The 23,463-nt window shown below is 62.3% G+C and overlaps 1 protein-coding gene across 2 annotated transcripts in view; it reads left to right on the top strand.

Moving 5' to 3' along the window:
• Nucleotides 1-23,463, top strand: part of ABCA2 (ATP binding cassette subfamily A member 2) — a 109,144-nt gene that overhangs the window by 52,854 nt on the left and 32,827 nt on the right. The window contains exons 7-23 of one of the 2 annotated variants that reach the window (XM_067561446.1): nucleotides 2,382-2,567; nucleotides 2,997-3,215; nucleotides 3,993-4,315; nucleotides 5,568-5,727; nucleotides 7,171-7,299; nucleotides 8,361-8,528; nucleotides 9,218-9,314; nucleotides 10,443-10,616; nucleotides 10,717-10,819; nucleotides 11,225-11,339; nucleotides 17,073-17,263; nucleotides 18,132-18,282; nucleotides 19,170-19,374; nucleotides 19,709-19,873; nucleotides 20,929-21,109; nucleotides 21,801-22,013; nucleotides 22,653-22,849. In XM_067561446.1, the coding sequence (XP_067417547.1) occupies nucleotides 2,382-2,567; nucleotides 2,997-3,215; nucleotides 3,993-4,315; nucleotides 5,568-5,727; nucleotides 7,171-7,299; nucleotides 8,361-8,528; nucleotides 9,218-9,314; nucleotides 10,443-10,616; nucleotides 10,717-10,819; nucleotides 11,225-11,339; nucleotides 17,073-17,263; nucleotides 18,132-18,282; nucleotides 19,170-19,374; nucleotides 19,709-19,873; nucleotides 20,929-21,109; nucleotides 21,801-22,013; nucleotides 22,653-22,849 (2,977 nt within the window). Of the gene's footprint in view, nucleotides 1-2,381; nucleotides 2,568-2,996; nucleotides 3,216-3,992; nucleotides 4,316-5,567; nucleotides 5,728-7,170; nucleotides 7,300-8,360; nucleotides 8,529-9,217; nucleotides 9,315-10,442; nucleotides 10,617-10,716; nucleotides 10,820-11,224; nucleotides 11,340-17,072; nucleotides 17,264-18,131; nucleotides 18,283-19,169; nucleotides 19,375-19,708; nucleotides 19,874-20,928; nucleotides 21,110-21,800; nucleotides 22,014-22,652; nucleotides 22,850-23,463 lie in introns of those variants that run through there. The other variant, XM_067561445.1, reaches the window with a different exon arrangement.

The following is a 23,463-nucleotide window of genomic DNA, read 5'->3' as shown; positions in this document are numbered from 1 at the left end:
CCAGGGCACATCACTGGGGCGCGGGTGGGGCACAGTCTCTGAGCAGCATGACAGAGGGATCCTGACACCGGAGCTGGGTGGAGGGAGCAGGGGAAGGTTCATGGAAGGTCTGGGATGTCGCGGGCCAAGGATTTCTGGACAGGCCATTTATACCCCCGTGCTGGCCAAACAGGCAGCTCTCCAGCCCAGGGCAGCCCTTGCTGTGTCGCTGGGTCCCCTGCTTCTGTCATTCTGGGAGCCAGGACGCCGCAGGCAGGCTGGGCTGGCCCTTATTTTGGCCCTGTGACTTCTAGAGGCATTAAAAAACCTGGGGAAAACAAAACCCACCAGAACAAACACTAGCACCCACCCACACGCCCTGCTTGGCTGTGGGTCTTGGAAAGGAAACAGCAGAGACTGTCTGACTTGTGTCACTCATGAGAGTCTCTTGCTCTGCTCTGGCAGGGAGAAAGCAGGGGAACCGGAAGAGGGACGGGCACTTGATGGCTGGGGGGGCTGGCTGCGTTGTGGCTGGGAGGAAGAGGGCTGGCTGCGTGGCGGTTGGGGGGAAGCGGGCAGGTTGCATGGCGGTGCGGCGGCTGTGGGGAGAAGAGGGCTGGCTGTGTGGCGGTTGGGGGAAAGGAGACAGGCTGTGTGTTACTGTGGTGGCTGCGAGGAGCAGGCGACATGGCGGTTGTGGGTGCGGGGGGAAGCTGCATGGTGGCTAGGACTCGCTTGGCAGCACTAACCACCCGCCCCACCCCAGCACTGCTCCTTTCCTGGCTATCCCAGGGTAAGCCAGCTTCCTGCTGGTGGGTTGCTCCCATCAGCACCCCAGACGGTACCAAAGCCAGAATCCCGTTTGCTGTGCCTGGCCCGGCTGTGAGGCTGCAGGGGGGTAGGGCTGGGGAGACTGATGCCCCCTCTCGGGGACGGAGTAGGGGAGCGGGCGTGACAGCTGCCAAGACCCCTCTGCCCTCCTGGTGGAGAGGGGGGCAGGATCGTGCCCTGGTCAAGTGGCCCTGAGCACAGGACGGGAGCCCGGCGTCCCTGGGCTCTGCCGTCGGCTCAGTGGGTGACCCGGGGCAAGTGGCTTCCCTGCCTGTAACGGCACAGCCGGGCTGGGGGCTGCCTCACTCCCCGCAAGCTAGAGGCTACCCCCAGCTGTATTTTCCAGGGAGTCCAAGCCATTGTCCCCACTGCGGCGTGGAGAGCAGCGCTGCTCTCTCCCGCCCGGGCTGGTAGTCCCTGGGCTGCGGCTAGCTCATCCTCCCACAGCTGGCTGCCCTGGGCCCCTCCTGAGCCGTCATGGGTGTTCCCAGCACCGCAGCAAGGCGGGCTAGGACGGGACCTGGAGCAGTCACCTCACCCAGCCAGCTGCACCCTCACCCCTGCTGTATGTGGGGGGGGTTCCCTGCCCCCTCACTGGAGACCCCCCGGTGCAGGTGCCCGAGGCAGGGAGCTCTCCCAGGACTCGAGAAGCCTTTGCACAGGGCGAGGGGTCCCCTGCAGCCCAGGGGCTGGGATTGGGTATCCGGGGGTGACCCCAATGCACGGCCCTCGGGCACCGGGACCCTCAGCGCTGTCGTGCACAGCCGGGGATGGGGGATGGACTCCGGAGTCTTTCTCCTCCAGCGCCGGTTCGGGTCCAGGCCGGGTTCACTTTTCAGGCACTGCTACCACAAGGCAGCCTGTGTGAAAGGAGCCGGGCGGCTTGCTAGGCTGGGTCTGCGCCAGCGCTGCTGGGACCGGGACTCGGCTCACGCGGGCGGGGTCTCTTCCCTGGGTACATTTGAGGAAGACGGGGGTGCCTGGGCCTACCTGGACGCACCCCCACCCAGGCCCCCCTCCCTGCCCAAGCCCCCGGCAGCAGCCTTCAGCCGACGCTCCCAGTCCACGAGGACCTCTCCTCCTCCCCGCTCCGTCCCTGCAGACTTCTCTCCGCGCCCGCCACGTCGCGTCGCGTCACCCTCCGGTCTAGCCGCACTGAGCCGCCAGCTCTTCCCGCACCAGGCGGCTCCTTTACGCCTTCCCCCTGGTCCTCAGACCCTCTCCTGCCATCGGCCGGCCCCACGCGCCCCATCCCGGCCCTGTCTCCAGACTCCTCCGGCATCCCCTGCCCTCTCCCCTCACCTGTGCCCCCTAGCTTCCCATGGGCCATGCCCCCCTTTCCACCCTTCTCCGAGCTCCCTTTGCCCCCCCTTCCCCTGCCTCTCCCTGGCATCCCCTGGTCCCGCGCCTGCTGCTGGAGGCGGAGGGAGCGAAGATGCAGCTGTTCTTCTTTGGCCAGCTAAAGGTTTGGGGGAGGTGTGGGCCTCTTTCCAGTGCCCCCGGGGGGCCCTGCCCTACTTCTCGCCTGCTGCCCCAGCCCCTCTCACCTCCTCTGCCCCTGTCGGTTCCAGGAGAGCCTCCTGGGTGGGTGGAGGAACCTGGAAGAAGGGCTGATCCACCGGACCCTGCGTGACCCCAAGAGATCCGCCCACAGGCAGGCCCTGCTGCACCTCCTGTCCCAGGCCCTGGGCCTCGCCGGCGCCCCCTCCGAGGCCTCCGCTTCCTACAGCCCCCAGGCCTTTGTGAAGGAGATGGAGGTGAGGGGCTGCGAGCGGTTGTGTGTGGTGTGTGTGTGTGTGGGGGGGGAAGACTCCGGTGTGAGGGCCGTGCGTGCTCCCTAGTCCCAGGCTGGAGGGGACTCATCCCCACCGGTTACGGGCCCCTGGCTGGGACCCCTGCCCCCCAGCAGTGTCGCTGTGCGTCTCTGGCTGGGATTCCCCTCGGCTCCGAGCTGGGTCATGGGGTTCCCTGGCTGGCGTCTCCGTCCTTCCCACGTGAAGGCCGTGCCCGGGGTCAGATGGCGAGGCCGAGCAGAGCTGGGAACAGATTCCTGCCTGGCGCTGTGCCCTGTTGCCTGTGCAGGACGGGGAAAGCCAGGGGCTGCTCACAGCACAAGGAGCCCCCTGCTTTATGGAAGAGTCTTGCTGTCCCAGGCAAGGAGCGACGGCACGTCCTGTCTCCCGCAGAGCATCCTCTTCACGCCCTCGGTGCTGGAGCACCTGACCTGTGACCGGGATCAGGAGGCACTGAAGCAGATCCTGACGGTCCCCGAGAGCCGGCGGCCCTGGCTGCAGGCCTACCGGGCCACCGTCTGCAACGGGAGCGCCAGCGTCCGCCGGGAGCACTTCACGCAGCTGGCCCTGGAGCTCAAGGAGCAGCTGGACGTGCACAAAATCGTCAGCAGGGTAAGTGGCATCTCTGCCCGCCGGAGGGGGCGTGCATGTCGGCGGTTGCCCTGTGCCGACACCGTGACCTGCCTGTGCTGGAGGGGGAAGCCGGGCATGTGCCTTGCCCTCTCTGTCTTTGCCCGTGGACAGCGTAAGGATGCAGAGCCTGGTGTCCGGGAACGTAGTCCCCGTCAGCTTTAGGGGACAGAGCAAATGGCCTGCCCCAGACGCATGGGCCTGCCCCCGGGGGTGCGGAAGCTTGCAAGGTGAAGTTGGGCCATGGAGGCTTGGCAGGTGTGGATCACGCGGCTGAGGCTTCCTGGTATTTTCCTGCAGCTGCTTACACCTGCTGCAAATACACGAGGCCGGCGTGGCGTGTTTCCATAGGGCTCCGCTAGCGCACAGCGAAAGGGGAATGAAGGGGCCCAAGGCAAAGGGAACGGGTGACTGGCTTGGAGATGACTGGGGTACCTGGAGAGGGCGGGTGAGGGGGCGTTGGGTGACTTGGAGGCTGGGGAAGGAGGAGGAGGAGGGCGAGGCAGGCAGAGCTCTGCTGGCCGAGGAGGCAGTTTGGAGTTGGCTGTAGGGAGCGGGTGACAGCGTGGGAGGACGGACGGACGGGGGATGCAGGGCTGTGGCGAAGCACAGCCGGTGTCTGCGATGGACCCTGCGTATTCCACGCCGGGAGGGCGTCTCTTTTTGGCTCTGTCCTGGCCGGACTCTTTGGCGCCGGGAGCGCAGCACCCGTGGGCACCCGGCCCTGCTGACCAGCCTCTCCCGCCCTCGGCTTTGCAGCTCAAGCTGGACCAGGTGAACAGCACCGCGGCCCAGCACCGGCTCCGCGCCCTCCTGGAGGACCTTGTGGAGATGGAGAAGGTGCTCAAGGATGTGGACATCCTCTCGGCTCTGGCCAAGCTGCTGCCCAAGGGCGCCTGTGCCAGCAAAGCGCCCCCGCCCGCCACCAACAGCACCGGCTGGGGGGGCAACGTCACGGCCGGCGCCAACTCCACCGCGGAGGAGGGCGAGAGGGAGCCGGTGGGAGAGAACGCCCAGGGCCAGTGCTCGGCCTTCGTGCAGCTCTGGGCAGGCCTGCAGCCCATCCTGTGCGGGAACAACCGGTAGGAGCTGGGGGGCGGGTGCCTTTGTCCCTGCCGAAAAGCCCCGGGAGGAGGGGCTGGAGGGCCCAGGGAGCCCAGGGCTGCAGCAGCTGAGGGCACGGGGCAGGAGCAAGGTCCCTTGCCAGCTGGAGAAGCCAAGGTCAGCCCGGGCCTTGGAGCCTGGATCCCCTCTCGCTGGCAGGGCCCTCCCACCCGCAGCACTGTCCGTGTGGGAGAAGAGGGTAGAGAGAGGGCGTCTATCCCCAGAGCTCTCCGTCCAGCCCCTCCCCGCAGCTCTCCTGCCCCCCCCACGAGTCCGTGTGTGCGACACGCTGCCCTGCATCCTCCTGCCCGTGCCCGGCTCTTGCCTGAGTGGGTCTGTCCCACCCTGCCCCCGTGTCCGTGGGAGGTGCACGGCTCTTGTGGCATCAACGCCGTGGCCTCTCACTGACTTGCCGGCGTGTGAGTCGGTGTGAAGCCTGGCCCAGGCTTGTCATGCGCCGGTCGCTGCCGGCTGCAGCTCTGCCCGGGGTGCGCTTTGCCCCAGCCGGGAACGTGCCAGGCATCAGCACAGGGGCAGCCCCGGAGAGCTGGCGAGGAGGGGCCGGGGCTGACGCAGCGTGTCCGGTGTCCACGGGAGGAGCCGGGCGGGGGAGTTGCCGTGGCGGGAGCGGAGTCGGCTGTGGAGTGTCAGCGGTAGGCTTGGGGGGGCACTCGAGACAGGGCTCGGCACCAGGCCTTGCCTTACTGCTACTGTGCGACCCAGGCCTGGCATGTGCCAGGAATTGAATGCTTGGAATCCGTGGCGAGCCCCCTCCCACCCCCCCCATGCACACGAGGCAATGGGGTTTGGGGAGCCCCCGCACAGCGCGGGACCTACTCTCCCGATGGACATGCAGTTGCCACGCAGAGGGTGGGGGGCCCTGCATTGGAGGTGGGGGCACTGGGGTGACTGTAGCCCCGCCTCCTCCTGCAGACGGGCCCCGCCCACCTGCCCAGCTGGCTGGGAAAGCCCTCCGTGTGACTGGGGGTAAGGGGGGCTCTGCCGCCTGGCGGTCCGCGCACCGGGCAGCGGCGTCCGAGGCTCCCCTGCCCCGTGCCAGGTGTTGCCGGGGCTGTGTGCTCCTTGCCCTGACCCTGCCCTTGGCCGCTGGGTTGAAGCTCTGCTCCTTCCCCTTCCTCTCCCCCCCGGCGCGTTGGCAGCACCTTGTGCGGCTCCCCCGCTGGGTGACCCTCCAGCCCCGGGACTGAGCCCAGCCGGTTCCCTTTGCAGAACCATCGAGCCCGAGGCCCTGAAGCAGGGCAACATGAGCTCCTTGGGCTTCACCAGCAAGGAGCAGCGCAACCTGGGGCTGCTGGTGCACCTGATGACCAGCAATCCCAAGATCCTTTACTCGCCCGTCGGGACAGAGGTGGATAAGGTCATCCTGAAGGTGAGGGCGCTGGCCGGCACCGATGGGCCTCTCACGGGGTGGCCTGGCCTGCCGGCTGTAGGACTGCAAGTCCTGCTTCTATTGGGGGGGGCCCTGGAAGCCCCTACGGTCTCGAGGTCCATGGACAGCCGGGATAGATGCCCTCAGATTTCCCTGCCGAGCCGCTTGTGGCAGGCGGCCGCGGCCGCACGGATCGCTCTGGCTCCAGCCTCTCAGCTGTCCCGTCAAGCCCTAGGGGCCCGTTGAGCTCTGCCTTGGCAATGAGTAATTAAGACTCAGTGAGTGAAGGCAGCCTGGGGAAGAGGAGGCGGGAGGAAGGAGACAGTCCCTTCCTCTAGCTGAGAGCAGCTGCAGGCCGTGGGCTCGGCGTAACATCCCCAGGCTGCCTGGCAGGCAGGCAGCGGCATTTCCAGCCCAGTGCCAGCGGCTGCCGGGCCCGTTGGTGACATCTCGGAAGCCGGGTGTTCGTTTCCTTTGTGGTTTCCCTGCACGCCGACGGTCCCAACGCCACGAGCCAAGCGAAGGCGCACGACAGGAAGGTGCGTGGTGCCAGCTAAGAGCTGGCCCTCTAGCTCTGTGTGAGGCTAGTTGAACCCGGGCACAGCGAGTGGCAGATGCCCTGGGGGCAAATGCTGGTTTAGGAGCATTGCATACCTGCTTTGCATACATATAGATACTAAGGCAGCGAGGAATTAGGGCCCAGAGTCCCATCCAGTGGCCAGCTGCATCAGAACCATTCCCTAGCTGGGGCAGCGGGACTCAGGCCTTGTCTGGACTACAACCTACAAGAGTTGCACTGGTTTAATTAAATTGGCTTTAAATTGACCTACTTCAACTGGGGCGGGCCCCTAACATAGCTGCATTGAAATTGGTTTAACCCCTGCTTAGATTGGTTTAGTGTTGTCTGTATTCTGATTTTGCCTAGAGGCCAGTGCCATTGTGCTAGGCACTGTACAAGCAGAACAAGACAGTCCCTGCCCCCAGGAGCCGGCAGCGGAAGGGTAGGCTAGCCGGCGGCGAAGCCCCAGGGAACAGGGAGATGCTGCTGCCCAGTGGGACAAGCTGGGAGGCAGCCAACTCCTGCCTGACCATTGGCCACAAATCACTGAATGAAGCTAAACCGATTCGGCTGAGGCTCAGACTCATTCAAGGGCCATTTGAAAGTGAATTTGGATTAAGGGCTGGGGGCAGTTTAAAATGCAATAGCTACTCTGGAGTAACGCCGTGTGTGGACAAGCCCGAAGTGTGTCTGCACTGGTTTGACTTGCTTAGCCTAGACAAGGCCTGGCTCTCTCTGCTGTGCATGGGTCCTGAACTCTGCTCCTGTGAGAGCGTTCATGACCAGGGCAGCATACTGGGCCCAGTCCCAGGCACGCAGTGGGGCCAGTCCTCTCCCATTGCCTCCGTGGCCCCTGCTATCCCCACTCACCTCTCTCCACTCAGGCCAACGAGACCTTCGCCTTCGTGGGGAACGTGACTCGCTACGCACAGGTCTGGCTGAACATCTCCTCTGAGATCCGGGGCTTCCTGGAGGAGGGCAAGCTGCAGCGACGGATCCGCCGGCTTCAGCAGGTGAGGGAGGTGCTGGGGAGAAGGGGAGGGGGGGGTTGGAGCGAGATCAAAAGAGAGATCTCGTCACCACAGCCTCTGAGCAGCTAACGAGCCCTCCCAGATCTCTACAACAGCTTCAGGGCAGAGCCCTGCCTGGGACTATTTTTTTTTTTAATCCTGCTCCTGTCCTGCCCCGCAATTGTTTCTTGCATTTTTATCTCCCGCCCACCCGCAAAATCTTTAGATCTGACAAATCCCGTAAGAGAGACAGATTCCCTCAGGCTACTAAAAACAAAACAAAAGCCAGGCGATTAATATGTTATGTGTAGAAACAGAATTCAGACACAGTTTTTACAAAAGTTTAAAACAAATCTTGCTTAAACCATGTACAAACATTCTTTAGCTCGCGTTATAATAGACAGCAATTCTTTTTCAATCCCTCGCTTAAATTGAAGTATTAAAACCTTTATTGAAAAAACAAAAACAGAAGATGGAGTGTTTGCCCACAAAGCACGTTTCACCCGCTCCTGCTATTATGGCAGCGTGTCCTGCGGGATCCCCGTCCTGTTGCAGGGCTCTGCTTCCAGGTGCGCAGCCCTGGGCCATGTCCTTGCCTCTTGCTTCCCAAGAGGGTCATTGGCATTACCAGCTGTGCTGCAGTAACCTGGTGAGGGTGTTACAAGGGAGGGGCTGTTGGCCCCCCCCCCAAGACCTCATGTCCAATCTGGAGGGCAGGAGCCAACCGGGGCATCACTGCTGAGTGACGCACAGTTTGACCACTCAGGTGCCTAGTTATATTAATGTCACAGGGCAGGGAAGGGGCGAGTCCGTCTTCTGGGGCCCTTCCCTGTTCCTGGCCTTGATTCCCCATGGCCCTGCACCGTTCCTGGTGGCCGGGGAGGTGGTGTTTGCATGGCTGCTAACGATGGTGCCAGGTGGGGGGAGTGCGGCCCTGCACATGTGTTGCACGAGTAGCACCGAGAGGAGACAGGGTAAGGGATGGATGCCCCTCGGCGTCTCTGCACCGTTTCATGCTTTCTTCCCTCGGTCTGTCTCTCTCTCACCGGGCCTGTCCTCCCCAGTTCATCACCGACCTCCACGAGCACCCGGAAATCCTGAATGCCTCGGACAGCGACCTCCTCCGCAACTTCATTGACGGCAACTTCTCGCTGCCCAACGCCAGCGCCCTGCTGCAGCAGCTGGACACCATCGACAACGCCGCCTGTGGCTGGATCCAGTTCATGTCCAAGGTGCGGCTCTGCGGCCTCTCGGAGCTGAGCCTGGCTCCTGCCCGTGAATGCCAGGAGTCTCTGCTGTGTCTGTACTGGAGCTCTTCCAGGGGGCCTTGCGTGGGCTGTACTCCCGAGGATCCCCTGGAGCCGCAGGTTCAAATCCCAGCAAGTCTGACTCAGCCCTTCCTCCTCCCAGAGGGCTCAGTTGAGTTCACTCTAGTTCGCTGGGCCAGGATCTGCGGTGGCTGGGCGTGGGTGTCCCAGAGCACTCTGCCGAAGGGCTGGGGCTCAGCTGGTGATGATGGTGAACGTGGAGTAGATCCAAGCGCCTTTGGCACGGCTGCTCACCGGACTCCCCTTGGGAGCCATCCGCAGCTGTGGGGAGCCCCGTCCTGGGATAGCACCTGGGTGCTCAGAGAGGTGGCTTAAGGTCGTGCGTTGGCCCTAGGCGGGCAGTGTTGCTGTGGCTGGTGATGCTCTCCGCTCAGGCTGAATCTGTCTTTTCAGTGCTCTGGGTGCTGCCTGTTTACACTCCCCCCGTCTTGTGGGGGGCGTTTGGATGCAGCTAACTGCCAGGGAGTTTGGGAGAGCAGCCCCACGGAGAGGGGTGTGTGCCTGGGGACACTCCCCGCAGGGCAGGGCTGCAAAAGGAGCCTGGTGTGTTTGTCCGTGCTGCCGGGTCTCATGGGGCTTTTCCCTCCCACCAGGTCAGCGTGGACATCTTCAAGGGCTTCCCCGACGAGGAGAGCATTGTGAACTACACGCTCAACCAGGCCTACCAGGACAACGTCACTGTGTTTGCCAGTACGTCACCGCCCCCAGCCTTGCCCTTCCCTTCCCAGCTCTCTCCAGTCACTGGGCTGGACTTATTTCCTCTCAGCGCACGTCCCTCACCACCAGGTTGAGTCACAGGCTTGGAAACCAGCCCCCGGCTTTGTCTTCCTAAGGGGCTGGCCTGGTCCCGGCACTTCCAGATCCAGGGGTTTGAATTTGGGGGGTTACCGGGACCCTAACAACAGAGAGGCCCATTCGCTCAGCCACCTGTAGCCTCAGCTAATGCTAGGCCCTGGCTTCTGGGAACCTGCTTCACTCAGCCCCCCCCCTTTTTATTAGCCCCCCTCGTGGGTTCTCAGCCTGACCCAGCACTGCTGGGAGTGCCCATTCCTCATGGGGCCCAGAGAGCGATTACCAGGAGTTAGCAATTCCCAGCGAGGCTGGCGGCCCCTCCTCTCGGTCCCTCTGCCTGTCCCCGCCGTGTTAGCTCTCACAGCATCTGCAGGAGGCGGGCGACCTAGGGGGATCATGCGCGTGCCATGAGCAGGGAGCGCCCGCTGGCCTGTGCGAATGTGAGCCCACGAGCTGGCCCTGGGGCAGGTCACTCATTTCAGATACAGGCATCCCCTCCAGTAATCCCCGTGTTTATTGTCCACCGCAGGAGCGGAAGGCAGGGAAGCCACAGGTATGGGAGAAAGCAGGAGGCAGGTCTTGCCTCTGCCACTGACTTGCTGGGCGACTTGGGGCTAGTCACTGAACTGCTCTGTGCCTCAGTTTCCCCATCTATAAAATGGGGGAAGCTCTCATAAGGCAGCTGTGGAGCTTAAATAAAGCCCTGCGAGATGGTGCAGTGCAAAGTGCCAGACATGTGCCGAGGGTCACCGTGACCCCTGCTGCGGTGCATTCTCACTGGCCCCCTCGCATGGGACCTGCTATGAAGCTCATGCAGGTCAATAGTGACCCTATTGATCTCTTTGGGTCATGCCCTGGGCATCTGGGCTGCACGTTTGAACAGCCTGTGTTGCCTGCATGGGTCCCGGCAGAGTGACAGTGCCCCCAGCCGGCCCCCTCCCTGCCCCGGCGTACACTAGCCCCAGAGCCAGCAGAGAGGGGGAAGGCTGCCCCATCTCCAGTGCCCTGTGCGTGCTCTCCCGTCAGGTGTGATCTTCCAGACCAACAAAGATGGCTCCCTGCCCCCCCACGTGATGTACAAGATCCGGCAGAACTCCAGTTTCACCGAGAAGACCAACGAGATCCGGCGGGCGTACTGGCGGCCGGGCCCCAACACCGGTGGACGCTTCTACTTCCTCTACGGTTTTGTGTGGATCCAGGGTGAGTGGCCAGCGCCCTCGCGCCAGTGCCCACGGCGCACTTTTCACGGGCGGCCCAGTCCCTGCCCCTCGCTGACCTGGGCTTTCCTGTCTCCCCTCAGACATGATGGAGCGAGCCATAATCAACACCTTCGTGGGCCATGACGTGGTGGAGCCTGGCAACTACGTGCAGATGTTCCCGTACCCGTGTTACACCAGGGACGAGTGAGTAACGCCGGTGGGGCGGGGCGGGTGGGAGTGGACAGTGGGGCGGGGTGGGGGGCAGAACGGCAGGAGCAGTGTCAGGGGTGCTCCAGGGATCCCAGTCCCTGCCTCTCCCCGGGGCAAACGCCGAGCTGGGCCCAAGCAGCCTGCAGCAAGAATTGCCTGGGCGTGGGAGTGAAATGGTGACGGGGCCCTAGACCCAGAGGTGAGGCAAGAACTCAGCCGTGACGTCCTCACGCAGCGCTTGGCCTTGAGGGAGGCTGGAGCAGAATTGATGCCCCCTCCCCGACCTCCGTTCTGCCCGTTCCACTTCCTTCCCCTCGTCCTAGTGAGGGATGGGGCAGGGCTCCCCGTCGCCCGTCGCAGGGCAGCCAGGACTGAACTTTGCTGCTCTCTCCCCCCCAGTTTCCTCTTCGTCATTGAGCACATGATGCCCTTGTGCATGGTGATCTCCTGGGTCTATTCGGTGGCTATGATGATCCAGCATATTGTGGCAGAGAAGGAGCATCGGCTGAAAGAGGTAGGGACCACCTAGCACCCGCAGGCAGAGCGATGGGGTGCTGGAAGTTAGCCTTCCTCTCGGGGCCTGCGACGGTGGCGGGGAGAGGGAGCGGGGGGGGGGAGAAAACGTGATGGTTGACGGATGTCGCAGTTCAGGTGTGCGGGGCCGCCCGCGAGCGGTGGGTCACGGGATGCTGGCTCCACCTCTCTGCGGTGTGACGATTGCAATGCGAGAAGCTAAAGGTCCATGAAGTGCCCTTGTGGGGTAACCTTCCTTCCCCCGTCCGCAAGCGCTGGCCTTGCCTGGAGATGTTGCAGGATCCTGTCCGGGACAGGCCACGTCTGTGCCGTTGTGAACACGGGGTAGGTGCTCTCGGGATCGTGTCCATGGGGAGGTTTGTGGACACCTGAGTGAAACGGTGCAGGGAAAGCCTTGGGGCCTGAGGCTCTCCCCCGGTGTAACGCCATTGAAATGGGTGTCAGCGAGAGGAGAGACAGGCCGTGGTTACGTCCATGCTCTAAAGCAGAGCACAGGAGACGTGGGCCCAGGTTCATCCCCAGCTTAATCCGTTGGAGTCAGTCAGACTCCCAGGGCCGGGTGTGTCCCCGGCTATTCGCTCTGAGGCCGATGCGTGCTCTAGTTCCCTGGCTCGCCGCAGGCCCACGTCATTAACTGCCGAGAGCTACCTACAGCGGTAATGTGCAGCGCGTGCCCTAGGCCCAAGGTGTCGCTCTCTGGGGTCTCCCAGGGCTGGATGGTGCCGCCGGGATATTTCCACCTCGAGGTTGCTCGTGCAAACGCAGCCTGGGGCAGCAACAATCCAGGGTGACCCCTGCACGCCGAGCCAGCGTGGCTCTCGGGGAACGGTGGGATTGCACCGCTGGCTCTGTGCCGGGGGGAACGTCCCCGCTTGGTCACGGGGACAGACGAGAGTAGCCGACAGGGTCTCTTCTACCTCGGATCCCGTTTCCAGGCCCCCGCCCTGTCTGCCCTGTTCTCCCCGTCACCTGGTTACGGCGCCGGGCAAACAGCAGCGCTTTGTTCCGCGGCTGGCACGGCTCCTCCACCGAGAGCCCGGCTGCAGGAGTCTGCAGGAGCAGGGAGGGGACTAGCGGCTAATGAGAGCATGATGAAGTCGCTGGGGCGCCGTGCCAGGCACAGATTGATCAGACCATCAATCACAGGGAACGTGAGACCGGCCTGCCTTTGCCAAGTTCAGGCGGGGCAGGCTTCTGTGGAGGGCTTTCCCCGTCCCCGTCAGGATGCTCTGCTGAGCAGTGCAGACGCAGTAGAACAGACCATAAAGGCTCCCGGCCCGAGCCTCCTGCAGCCCTGCTCGCTGATCTGCTTATGCCTGTGCCCTAGGTCCCTGAGTGGGATCCCTCCCAGGGAAATCAGCTGTGCCCTTGCTAGCCAAACACTCTGCTTCCCCGGCACTGAGATGCTGGCAGCTCCCCGGGTGCTGCTGGGACTGCACGCTGTCCTTCCCCCAGGAGCAAAGCTGGCAGCCCGTCCCTTCGGTTTGCTCTAGCCGCTTTCACCTGCAGTGCCGGCATCCGGCTCATGGACTGAGAGACGAGCAGCACAAATGGCCTCTCGGCTTCAGAGCCGCCAGATGGGAACAGGTCCCGAGCCCCACCCCACCTCCGACCCACACGTGCTGCTCAGACCTGCACTCTGAGGTGCGGGACCGTCGCTGGGTTTTGCTGAGTGCATGGGCTCTCTCTAACCCAGCACCCAGTCGACCCCTCTTCCTGCCAGGCTGGCCCTGCTGCCAGCACCCAGGCTGAGGGAATCTGTCCCCTTTCCACCTTGGCAGGACCCTGGGAGACCCTGTGCAGTGACACGAAGCAGCACGGGCTGCGTCGTCTGGGAGCCAGAGAGAACCACAGGGCTTCTGTGTCCTGCAGCCTCCGCCCTTAGAAGCCATTACACACATTCCCTGTCCTGTCTGGGCCCAAGGGACAGTGCTCTCTCTCTCTCTCTTACAGGGACAGCTGGGCTTAGGCAGACAGCAAGGGGAGTGGATAGCTTTTCTCTCCCACAGGGGCTCTGGCCTTCTCTGTCCTCATCCAGGGTCTGAGTTAAAACGGGGCAGGACCCAGCTGCCCACCAGTTCCTTGGGCGCCGAAGGAGCAGAGAGCTCTTCACGTTCTCTGAGCCATCCGTGTTCCCCTTGTCTGTGGCATCCTCTCTTCCCCTTCGGGGGGTCTCAGATCCACAGAATCGAGGCTATGGCCCCAGCCTTGGAACAGTCTTTAGGAGACACCTCCTCAGTGTGCCAGATGCCCTGGGGTCTCGCTCTTCCTCCAGGCTAAGTCATGGAGCTTCACCACCTTCACCTGGGCCTCTAGGCGTGCGGCACCCCTGCTTCGCACCGGGAACTCGGTTCAGCAAGTCCGACTGTGCCAGGCGCCGATGGAGACTTGCCCACTCCTTGGGGATGAAAGCACCTTGCCCAGCATTTGCAGTGAAGTCAGGTTGATTCATGAACTGGAACACAGCGTGGGAAGCCCCTCGGGAATCTCCGACTGATGAAGGTTAAAGCACAGTCCATTCTGGTTAGCCCAGAGCCCAGCGAGCTGTAGCGAACCCCTCTGTTCAAGCTCTGTCTGTCTCTCCGTCTGATTTCCTTTGTCAGACTCCAGCCCCTGACTGCCTCCAGCAGCCAGCACTTATCCCCCACCTTGTACATACCTCTCCAGTCCTTTGCTCCCAAGCTGGGGAAATGCTGCTGAGAAGCAGGGAGATCCTATATTTCTCTGGGTCCTTGGCTGCTAGGTATCCATGCCCAGGCAATTCGATTTGCCACTGTCCTTTTAGAGGCTCCATTGATATGGGAACCAAGATCCAGCCAGCCAGGCGACACCCATATCTATATCTCTTCACCCGCTCTGAGAGCAGACAGCCCTTTCCCAGCCGCTAGGTAACCGTGCAGCACACAGGGGAAACTGAGGCACGCACCAGCTTCATAAAAACATTACAGAAAATTCCCGCTTCGTCACGGGCCGTGTTTTGGGCAGTGAGAAGAAACCGAGTTGGAGAGTGCTCCAGCTGCGGGCTCTGGCTGAGGGCCCTGCTTTGTCCCGCCTGCATTTCCCGGTGAGCTGTCTCCCCTCCCGCTCTCGGCGTGGCTTCTCTTGAAAAGCCGGGAGGGCGTGGCTGGAAGCGTGGGGCTTCCCCACACGGTCTCTGGGCCTTGTCTCGCACAGCTGCGCCTCGCCTCGATTGCAGGAGAAGCAGCGTTGTGATCCGCACGGCTGCCGAGAGCAGGAGGGTGAGATCAGCAAGAGAAACCAAGAACCCGGCAAAGCATGAGCTGTGCAGATCCTGCTCCATCCCCGGCGGAAACGGCTGCCTGGATTGCAGTCCCTGAAGGGAGGGAAACATGACTGCTGCCTTCCCTAGAGAATCCTCCTGTCAGTCACCTCCCTCGTCTCTGTGACGGCCGCCTGCCATCTCCCTGCGTGCCGTTAGCTCACCAATCACCCCAGCTTCACCCTCCCCAGGGGAGCTCGGTTGGAGTTCAGGCCATCAAACGAGCATTAAGCTCTCCCTGGGCCCTTTGCTCTGCCTCTCTCCCATTTGGCAGCTCACCAGAGCCGGCCGTGGTAGGAGGAGATGCCAGGGGTACTTTACTGCCACCCCTGCTCTCTTGGGACCCCCCCCCCCCCAGTGCCAGCCTCCCCCAGCTTGCAGCCAGATTGCCCTACAGCTGTTCCGCAGCTGGCATTGGCAGTACCGAGGCCCCGTGGGTGTGGGATGCCCTCCCCTGGTCTGCCCAGCACGGGGCGGGTCGCTTTCACTGGGAGACGCTGTTGCTGGGGGAGCTAGCGTCGGCCAGGTTCGTCTGGACTCAAGGCCTTGGCGCTTCAGAGCTTTCCGAGCATCTGGCAAGGCCACCGCGTTGGCATAGCAACGGAGCAGGGCCTTCTTGCGCGGCACAGACGTGCCAGTGTGTGGGCTCCCCGAGACCCACGGGAATTAGGCACCGGTGGTGAGACAAAGCTGCCACCCCTTTGTGGCTCGGGGTTTGGCCAGCAGGGCGCTGGGCCGCCTTCCCCGTCCTGAGCTGAGAGGGAGCAAGGCGAAGGACCCGGCTCTGCTGTGGCCGAGTGCCAAGCAGCCCCTGGATGGGGACCGAAGAGTCCTGCCACCTCCCAGCCCCCACAGCGGATCAGTTCCTCCCCCGCCTGCCTTGTCATGGAGCCAAGAGCAAGGCAAGTCCAGAAAAGGGATGGACCTTTACATGGAGATCAAGAACCTCCAGCGCAAGGGAGCATCAGCTCCAGCCGCTAACCGTAGGGGTGAGGGACAGTGGATCCCCTCGCTGCCCCAGGTCTCTGCACCTCCCTCTGATGCAGGTGGCCACAGCTGGAGACGGGGCGCTGGGCTAGGTGGACCCCAGGACTGAGCCGCCCTGGCCATTCCTAAGTTTCCTGTTTCTTCTCCCACTTTCCAATCTCTCCATTTGCCTTCCCGCGCTCCAGAGAGTCCAGCTTAGCCAGCCAGGATGGATCCAACCTGGCAACACTCTGGTGGCTAAAAGGGATGCCCGTCAGCCCCACCACAATAATAAACCAACAAACCCTCTGGCCTCCAAAGACTGGCCAGAGGAAAACAAGAGCCACCCAGCCAGACCTCCAGGACCACAGTCCACTTGCCATGCCTGGAGTCTCCCAGATCTGAGCTTTGGGAGCCAGAGACAGGAGCTGCGTGTTCCCCTCTCCTGCGCTGCTTCTCTCCCCTTCTACCTGCCTTTGTTTTATTTTGTCTTAAGAAGCAGGCTCAGACTGTGATGCTTGAAGCTGAGAGCAACCAGTGGCACAGACCAGCCAGGGCCATGGGACGTACTCCTGAGCAAAGCACTGTCCCTTTAAGGATTCCTGGGTGCATAGGAAGAGAGAGGAAGACAAAGTTTGTGAATCATAGCGTTTAAGGCCAGAAGGGATGACCAGATGGTCTAGTCTGGCTTCCTGTATAACCCAGGCCACCAACCGTCCCCAGCATCCACACACCAAACCCGACCGCCGATGTGAGACCCAAGGACCCTGTGTGCCAACTCCAGGCAGAGAATCAGAGGGACTGTGTTGCACTGACGTCCGAGGCCCCTGCAGTGGCAATGATGCCCAGATGCTCCCAGCCAGCAATTCGCTTCCCACGCTGCACCCGCACCTCAAGACCACTGCCACTCTGAGCTGGGGGAAAACTCCTTCCCGAACCCACGTATGGTGGTCGGACAGGGACCGTGACGAGAGCCTGGATTATCCAGGCTCTGCACATCTGGCCTGTGTCCTGCCTCCTTTACATGATGTGTTCAATGCCGGTTAAATCAAAAGGGATTAGTGGTTCTGGAGCCCTGGTTTCCAGAAAGTGCCGCGAACGCTGGGAACCAGGCCCCTTTCAGGAGTCTCCACCTGCAACCCTGGCAACACTATGGAAATCTGGGCCTGAGGGAATTGCTTGTTGGGCGGGTGCCGCTCCTGTAAGAGAGACCCTGGCAGCAGACTCCCGGCTGTAACAAATAGGGAAATTTAGGAATGATCCCCTGGTTCCCTACACCCCTTTGCCTGCACGCCCACCAGGGCAGCCGGCGCAGAGCCGAAACCTTTGAACCATGCCCCTGCTGTGATGCCTTGTCCTTGCCCCTGTGTTCCTCGGGGAAGCGCTGCGGGCCGGGCGGGGACTGTCCTAAGGAGCCAACCCCAGCGGGCCACAGGCTCTGATGGTGCGTGGCGCTGTCTCTTGCAGGTGATGAAGATGATGGGCCTGAACAACGCAGTGCACTGGGTGGCCTGGTTCATCACCGGCTTTGTCCAGCTCTCCATCTCCGTCACCGCGCTCACCGCCATCCTCAAGTACGGCAAGGTCCTGATGCACAGCGACGTCTTCATCATCTGGCTCTTCCTCGCCATCTACGCTGTGTCCACCATCATGTTCTGGTGAGCGCCGGGGCTGGGGCGGGGCTGCCCGAGCGGTGGGGCAGGGGATGCAAGAGAGGTCCCAGGAGCTAGGGAAGAGTCGAGCAGTCAGCGGGGCAAGATACCACAGCAAGGGGGCCCTCTAGACATGCACTGCCTGGGGCCTGGCCGCTGTCCCTGGTCTCTGAGCCTGGCGAGGTCCCGGAGCTGCTGCCTGCTACAGGTGGGCAGGGGTGGGGTGGCTAATTTGTGACTCGGGTCTGGATTCCATTTCGAGCCAGCGTTTGATTTCTCAGTTTATAGCAGAGCCACGGAGCTGGGCCGCCAGCGTGGGACCGTGTCCCAAGGAAGGGGAGCCATGGATGTAACCATTCAGGGTCACCCCCATGCTGCTCACACTGGGTCCCTTGATTCAGGAAGGCAACAGTGGGTCATTGAGCCACCACCCCAGTCTGAACCCTGGGGGCACTGCCTGCTTCTGCCCCACCAGCAGCAGGATTCAAGGGGGTTAAGAGCAACGGGCAGCAAATGCTTTCCCCACCCGCCCAGGTATGGGCTGGGATCGTCTCGCAGCCACAGGCCGTCTAGTCACAGCCGGACGCTGGTGTAACTCCCTTGGCTTCCAGGGAGCTCCTCCTGATTTACACCAGCGTCACTAGAGGAGAACGAAGCTTGACGTGGACAATGACGGAAGCTCAGGCCTCTCCCAGTAGCCGGCTGATTCGAGCATTGCGGAGCGACTGGTGCGAAGGGGGAGGCAGGCAGGCAGGCGGCGAGGAGCCTGCACAGTCAGTCTGTCGCAGGACGCGGGTATTTGCAGGGACCGGCTGGCTTGTGGGGAATTATTTATGGTCCTGAGGATGTCACACGGTCTTTCCTCCCCCCCCAGTTTCCTGGTGTCCGTGCTCTATTCCAAGGCCAAACTGGCCTCGGCCTGCGGAGGCATCATCTACTTCCTGAGCTACGTCCCCTACATGTACGTGGCCATCCGGGAGGAAGTGGCCCACGACAAGATCACGGCCTTTGAGAAGTGCATCGCCGTGAGTACCGGGGCACGGCCCGTTGCTGCTCCCTGCAGGCGTGGCTCCATGGGCATGGATGGAGACAGGGCCCCCCAGCTCTGCTCTCTCCCTCCGTCCATCCCTGGCCCGCTCCTCACGTCCCATCGCCCTCCATCTGCCATGCATGCTCCTCCCAGCACTGGGACAGGAGGGAGACACGCATACACCCCCGCCATGCCTCCAGCCCGTGTCACTGGAATAGGGAGCCCCAGGGACCAAGCGGGTGGCCTTCAGCAGGACAGAGCAGGAGAAACGTAGGTGCTCACGACAGCACGTTCCCAGCCTAACACCCACTGCTCAGCCAGAGCCCAGCTGGGCCAGGGGGCTGTACGGGGGAAGGGCTTTGAGGTCTCCCGAAAGCTTGGGCTGATGCCTCTGTGGCCCTGCGGGGGTAGGGAGCCTCTTCCCCTCCAGGAGGGTGGGATCCCTGCCGAGGAGTGTTCCCAACTAACCTGGGCCACATCCTGACGGGAGCGTGGTTTGGGGTGGGGGTGTGGCCAGGTGCTGTCCAGCTGGACCCTGTGAGAGCTGGGCTGTGTCTGCTCCCCGCCACTGAGCTGGGCAGGGCGGGGGTTAGCCCCTTGTGACGAGACCGCTCCCCGGCCCCAATCCTGATCCCAGTGCCAGCTGCGCCCGGGCGCCTGCAGCTGCATCCTTCTCCCTTTCCTGCATCCATACCTTCAGTGCATCCCTCCCTGCCCCCATCAAGGCCTTCGTCCCTCTCTGCCCATCAGCGCCCCCCCCCCAGTGGCCTCTGCACCTCCCTGCCCCGCCATGGCCCCCACCCGGCACCTGCCGAGGGGATGGCTGCACGGGGCTTCAGGTGAGCAGCTCTCGGGCTAACCCCGTCCTCTGCCCCCGCTCAGTCTCTCATGTCGACCACGGCCTTCGGGCTGGGCTCCAAGTACTTTGCGCTGTACGAGGTGGCCGGCGTGGGCATCCAGTGGCACACCTTCAGCCAGTCGCCGGTGGAAGGCGACGACTTCAACCTGCTGCTCTCCATGATGATGCTGATGGTGGATGCCGTGGTCTACGGCGTGCTGACGTGGTACATCGAGGCCGTGCACCCAGGTACGGGCCCGGGGGCTCCCTGCGCAGCCCGGGGAGGGAAGGGGCAGGGTGGGGCCGACGTTCCTGGCGTGGAGCTGAGGAGGACGTTCCAACGGCCTCCCCGTGCGGGGCTGCGACTGCAGGGGTGGGAGCAGATCAGCACGTTGCTGTGTTCATGAGCCCTCCTGGGCGCTGGGAGGGGTATTAACCAGCCACCCAGGAGCTGCCCCCTGGGGTTTCTGTGCGTCGCCCCTTACAGGGGCTGCACGTCCCGTCCCAGCTCCGCTGACCACACCAGTGCACGACGTGGGCCGTGGAACCACTGCTGACCGCTGGACTCTCCTTCCCTTTGCAGGCATGTACGGGCTGCCCCGGCCCTGGTACTTCCCCTTCCAAAAATCCTATTGGCTCGGGAACGGGCGGGTCGAAACCTGGGAGTGGACCTGGCCCTGGTCTAGAACCACCCGCCTGAGCGTCATGGAGGAGGATCAGGCCTGCGCCATGGAGAGCAGGAGGCTGGGTAAGAGCGGCCACGGGGGGGAGGGCAGATATGGGAGAGAGGGACCTGTGGGGAGAGCCCAGGGCTGGAATCCAGGGGACCTGGCTTCTGTTCTGTTCTGGCACTGTCGCTCCCCCACGGCTGGGGGGCCTGTCGGGCCTACAAACCGGTGTGTTCTGAGCTCCAGGTTAGCACCGCAGGCCCTGCACAGCCGCTGGACTTTTCTCTCGGCTCAGCAGGGCGAGTGAAAGCCTGGAGGGCCGCCGGACACTGAATTCACGCAGCAAACCTGTGTGAAAAATGCCCCCTCTCTTTGCAGAGTAGCTGTGCCCTGTGCTGCAGTTTCCCCGAGAGCGAGGGTAATAATACCTCACGGAGCAGGCCTGGGGACCGATTCGTCCCCGTCTCCTAAACTCCTGGAGAGCCTCTGGGAGATGGGGCCAGCGGAGGAAGTAGAATTCTGGAGGAGCAGGAGAGGGCATGAAAGGGGGAGAGACAGGAAGGAGGGATTCTCAGCAAGACACAAGGCGAGGGCCAGATCCTCAGCTGGTGTCAATCAGCCTGGCCTACGCTGATGTGCGCCACGGGGTTTATTTTAGTAGGGTGGGACTAGGGGCCCGACAGACCCTAGGTCCTGCCCCCAGGGCTCTTTGTCGGTTGGTTTCTTTCTTTGGGGGTTTTATCGTTTTGGGAGGGCATTAGCAAGAGAGGGAGGGGGAGGGATAAAGGAGACGAGGTGCAGGACAAGGGGGTAAGGGCAGAAGGGGGTTGGAGCCGACAGCCGGTCAGCATCAGGCAGGGTGTGTAGAGAGCTGTTGGGCACTGAGCGTAGCGGTTCTGGCTGGAGCCTGCGGGTCCAGCTGACCCTCCAGCCACTTCCTCCCAGCAGTTTCCTTTGTCCCCGTGGTGCTTTGCCCCGTCTCCCTAGGGAGCACGCCCCTGCGTCAGTGCTGGGTAGGACACAGCCCCGGGCTCCCCGCACACACGGGGAAAGGCCCGTGCACCCCGACAGAGCCGCCCTGTGGGGCTGGGAGACGTCCCGGCCCTCTGCCCAACACCTCCCTGCTCTCTTGCAGAGGAGACCCGTGGCATAGAGGAGGAGCCGAACCACCTGCCGCTAGTCGTGTGCGTGGACAAGCTCACCAAGGTCTACAAGACGGACAAGAAGCTGGCGCTGAATAAGCTGAGCCTGAACCTCTACGAGAACCAAGTGGTTTCCTTCCTGGGGCACAATGGGGCAGGCAAAACCACCACCATGTGAGTCAGGGGCCGAGGGAGGTCCCCTGTTTCCCCCACTCCGCAGCAGGCGCTGACGTGGAGAAAGCCGAGTGGGAGCAGCAGCGGGACGAGGATGTGCAGGTCTCACGCCCCAGCAGCTTCTCACCATCTCTGAAACTGGCAGAGCTGCGGAATCGCTGGCCCCATGGGGCTCCCAGTCTCTGTCCTCACCCGTACGTTTGTGCCCCACAGTGCCCCCAGCCCTGCAATGCTGCCACTCGGTGTAGGTGTCTGGGTCCCTTCAGCAGCACTTGGCAGTGCCCAGGGTCGTCCGTGGGCTGATCCGGGCACGGCTGGGGTGGGAGGAGGTCTGAAAGAGGAGGGCATGTGCTTAGTGCGTGATGGGAGGCTCGTGGATGCAGAGCGTGGCGAGGAAGGGAGGGGCTGATCTGAGGGGGTCGGCTGGGAGGAGGGGATGGGGTTGTGAAGGTCCCGCAGGGTGGAGCGGTAACAAGCTGACGCACACACTGGCTGGCCCTGGAGGGGCTCAACGCTGCCTCTGGAGCCGATGGCCTTGGTCAGCACAGGCAGCACTGTAACCAGGGCAGAGCAGCCCAAGGGCGCTTCCCGGAGCTGCATGCCGTGGAGCTGTGCCCGGTGGTCCCCACGTCGCCGAGCAGTGGGGGAGAGGTAGGCAGGATTCCCTGACGCTACCGGGTTTCTTTCCCAGGTCCATCCTGACTGGCCTCTTCCCCCCAACCTCGGGCTCTGCTACCATCTATGGCCACGACATCCGGACGGAGATGGACGAGATCCGGAAGAACCTGGGCATGTGTCCCCAGCACAACGTGCTCTTCGATAAGCTGACGGTGGAGGAGCACCTCTGGTTCTACTCCCAGCTCAAGAGCATGGCGGAGGAGGAGATCCGCAAGGAGATGGACAAGTAGGGACCAGCCCCGGCCAGTGACTCCTCCCTAGGCGATAAATAGCCATCACTGTCTTGGCCTGAGCCATTTTGTGCGAGCGGGTCTCCTGGACTCTGACCAGAGCCCCAGTGCTCTGTGATTCTGTGGGACTGGACCCAGAGTCTACCCCTTGGTGCAGAATTGGGCAAAGATTTAGCTTCTGACTGTGGGAGCCCCACTTGAGACATCATAAAGGACCTGATTTTTTTCAGATTTTTTTTTCCCAGCACTTTCTGAAAGTCGGGTCCCTTTTAAGGCGTCTCCCGTCGGGCACCCAAAATCCCCGGCCACTATTGAAACTCTTGGCCTTGGGCGATGAAAGCCTTGCTTTCATTTTAAAAAATTGAATTTTTTAACCCTTGTGGTTGCAGAGAAAACCTTACACTGGGTACACTCAGCCGGCTCTGCCTCTGCCTGAGTTTGCAGAGAGCCTGAAACGGTAGCTACGGGAGGTGTGAACTGCCCCATTCGTCTTCAGTGGGTTGTTAACACTGAGACCGTCTCCTTCCCCAGTGCGCATCTCTCCCCAGCCTTGCTCCTGCAACAGCCGGGAGAGGCTCTAGCCCAGAGCTGTGTGTGACTGGGCTGTAACGTGTCCCTGTCGGATCTGTCCCCAGGATGATCGAAGACCTGGAGCTGTCCAACAAGCGGCATTCCCTGGTGCAGACCCTGTCAGGAGGGATGAAGAGGAAGCTGTCGGTGGCCATTGCCTTTGTGGGTGGATCCCGGGCTGTGATCTTGGATGAGCCCACTGCCGGCGTTGACCCATACGCCCGTAGGGCTATTTGGGATCTGATCCTCAAATACAAACCCGGTGAGCAACACGATGCATGGCCTCCGCTCTGATCCCTGTCAGAGTCCATTCCCTCTGGCAGGAGGATTTCCCTGCCCCTGCCCTGGGTTAACAAAGCCTGCACTCCAGTGAGTAACCTGAGATTTGCCTCCTCCTGGCCATTTGCTTGGAGGGAGAAGGAAAACCAGGGCTGGATTTTGGGAATGGCTATGCCTGAGCTCCAAATAAAAGTCCTGGTTATACCGGCCATGTGTGGTTGGAGCACAGGATTGGGAATCGGGGCTCACGGGTTCTGTTCCTGCCTCTGCCACACTCTCACTGACTGACCTGAGGCAAATCCCTTCCTCCGTGCCTCAGTTTCCCCACCTGTAACACAGGGATAGTAAGACTGCCCCCACCTGGGCAAAGCACTCTGAGTCCCGTGGATGCAATGGCTCTGTGAGGCAGAGTACACTGCTGTCAATGTGGCAGGCTCGCTGAAGCCAGTACCAGCTGTGGACTGCTTAGTAGAGCGTCCATTGTCTCCTGGCAGCAGAGGCCGTGGTGCTGCGCGTGCGGCTTGGATGTCCTTAGGGGCTGATCCACCACGCGTCCCCCCCTCGCCGCTCCCTGACACTCTTCCCATGTGCTTGTCC

This window comes from Emydura macquarii, unplaced genomic scaffold (assembly GCF_026122565.2).
Source record: "Emydura macquarii macquarii isolate MOO-44397 ecotype Brisbane River unplaced genomic scaffold, CSIRO-AGI_Emac_v2 contig_2417, whole genome shotgun sequence".
Lineage (NCBI taxonomy): Eukaryota > Metazoa > Chordata > Testudines > Chelidae > Emydura > Emydura macquarii.
The sequence above is the reverse complement of the archived record's forward strand: the minus strand, read 5'-3'. Positions and strand labels throughout refer to the sequence as shown.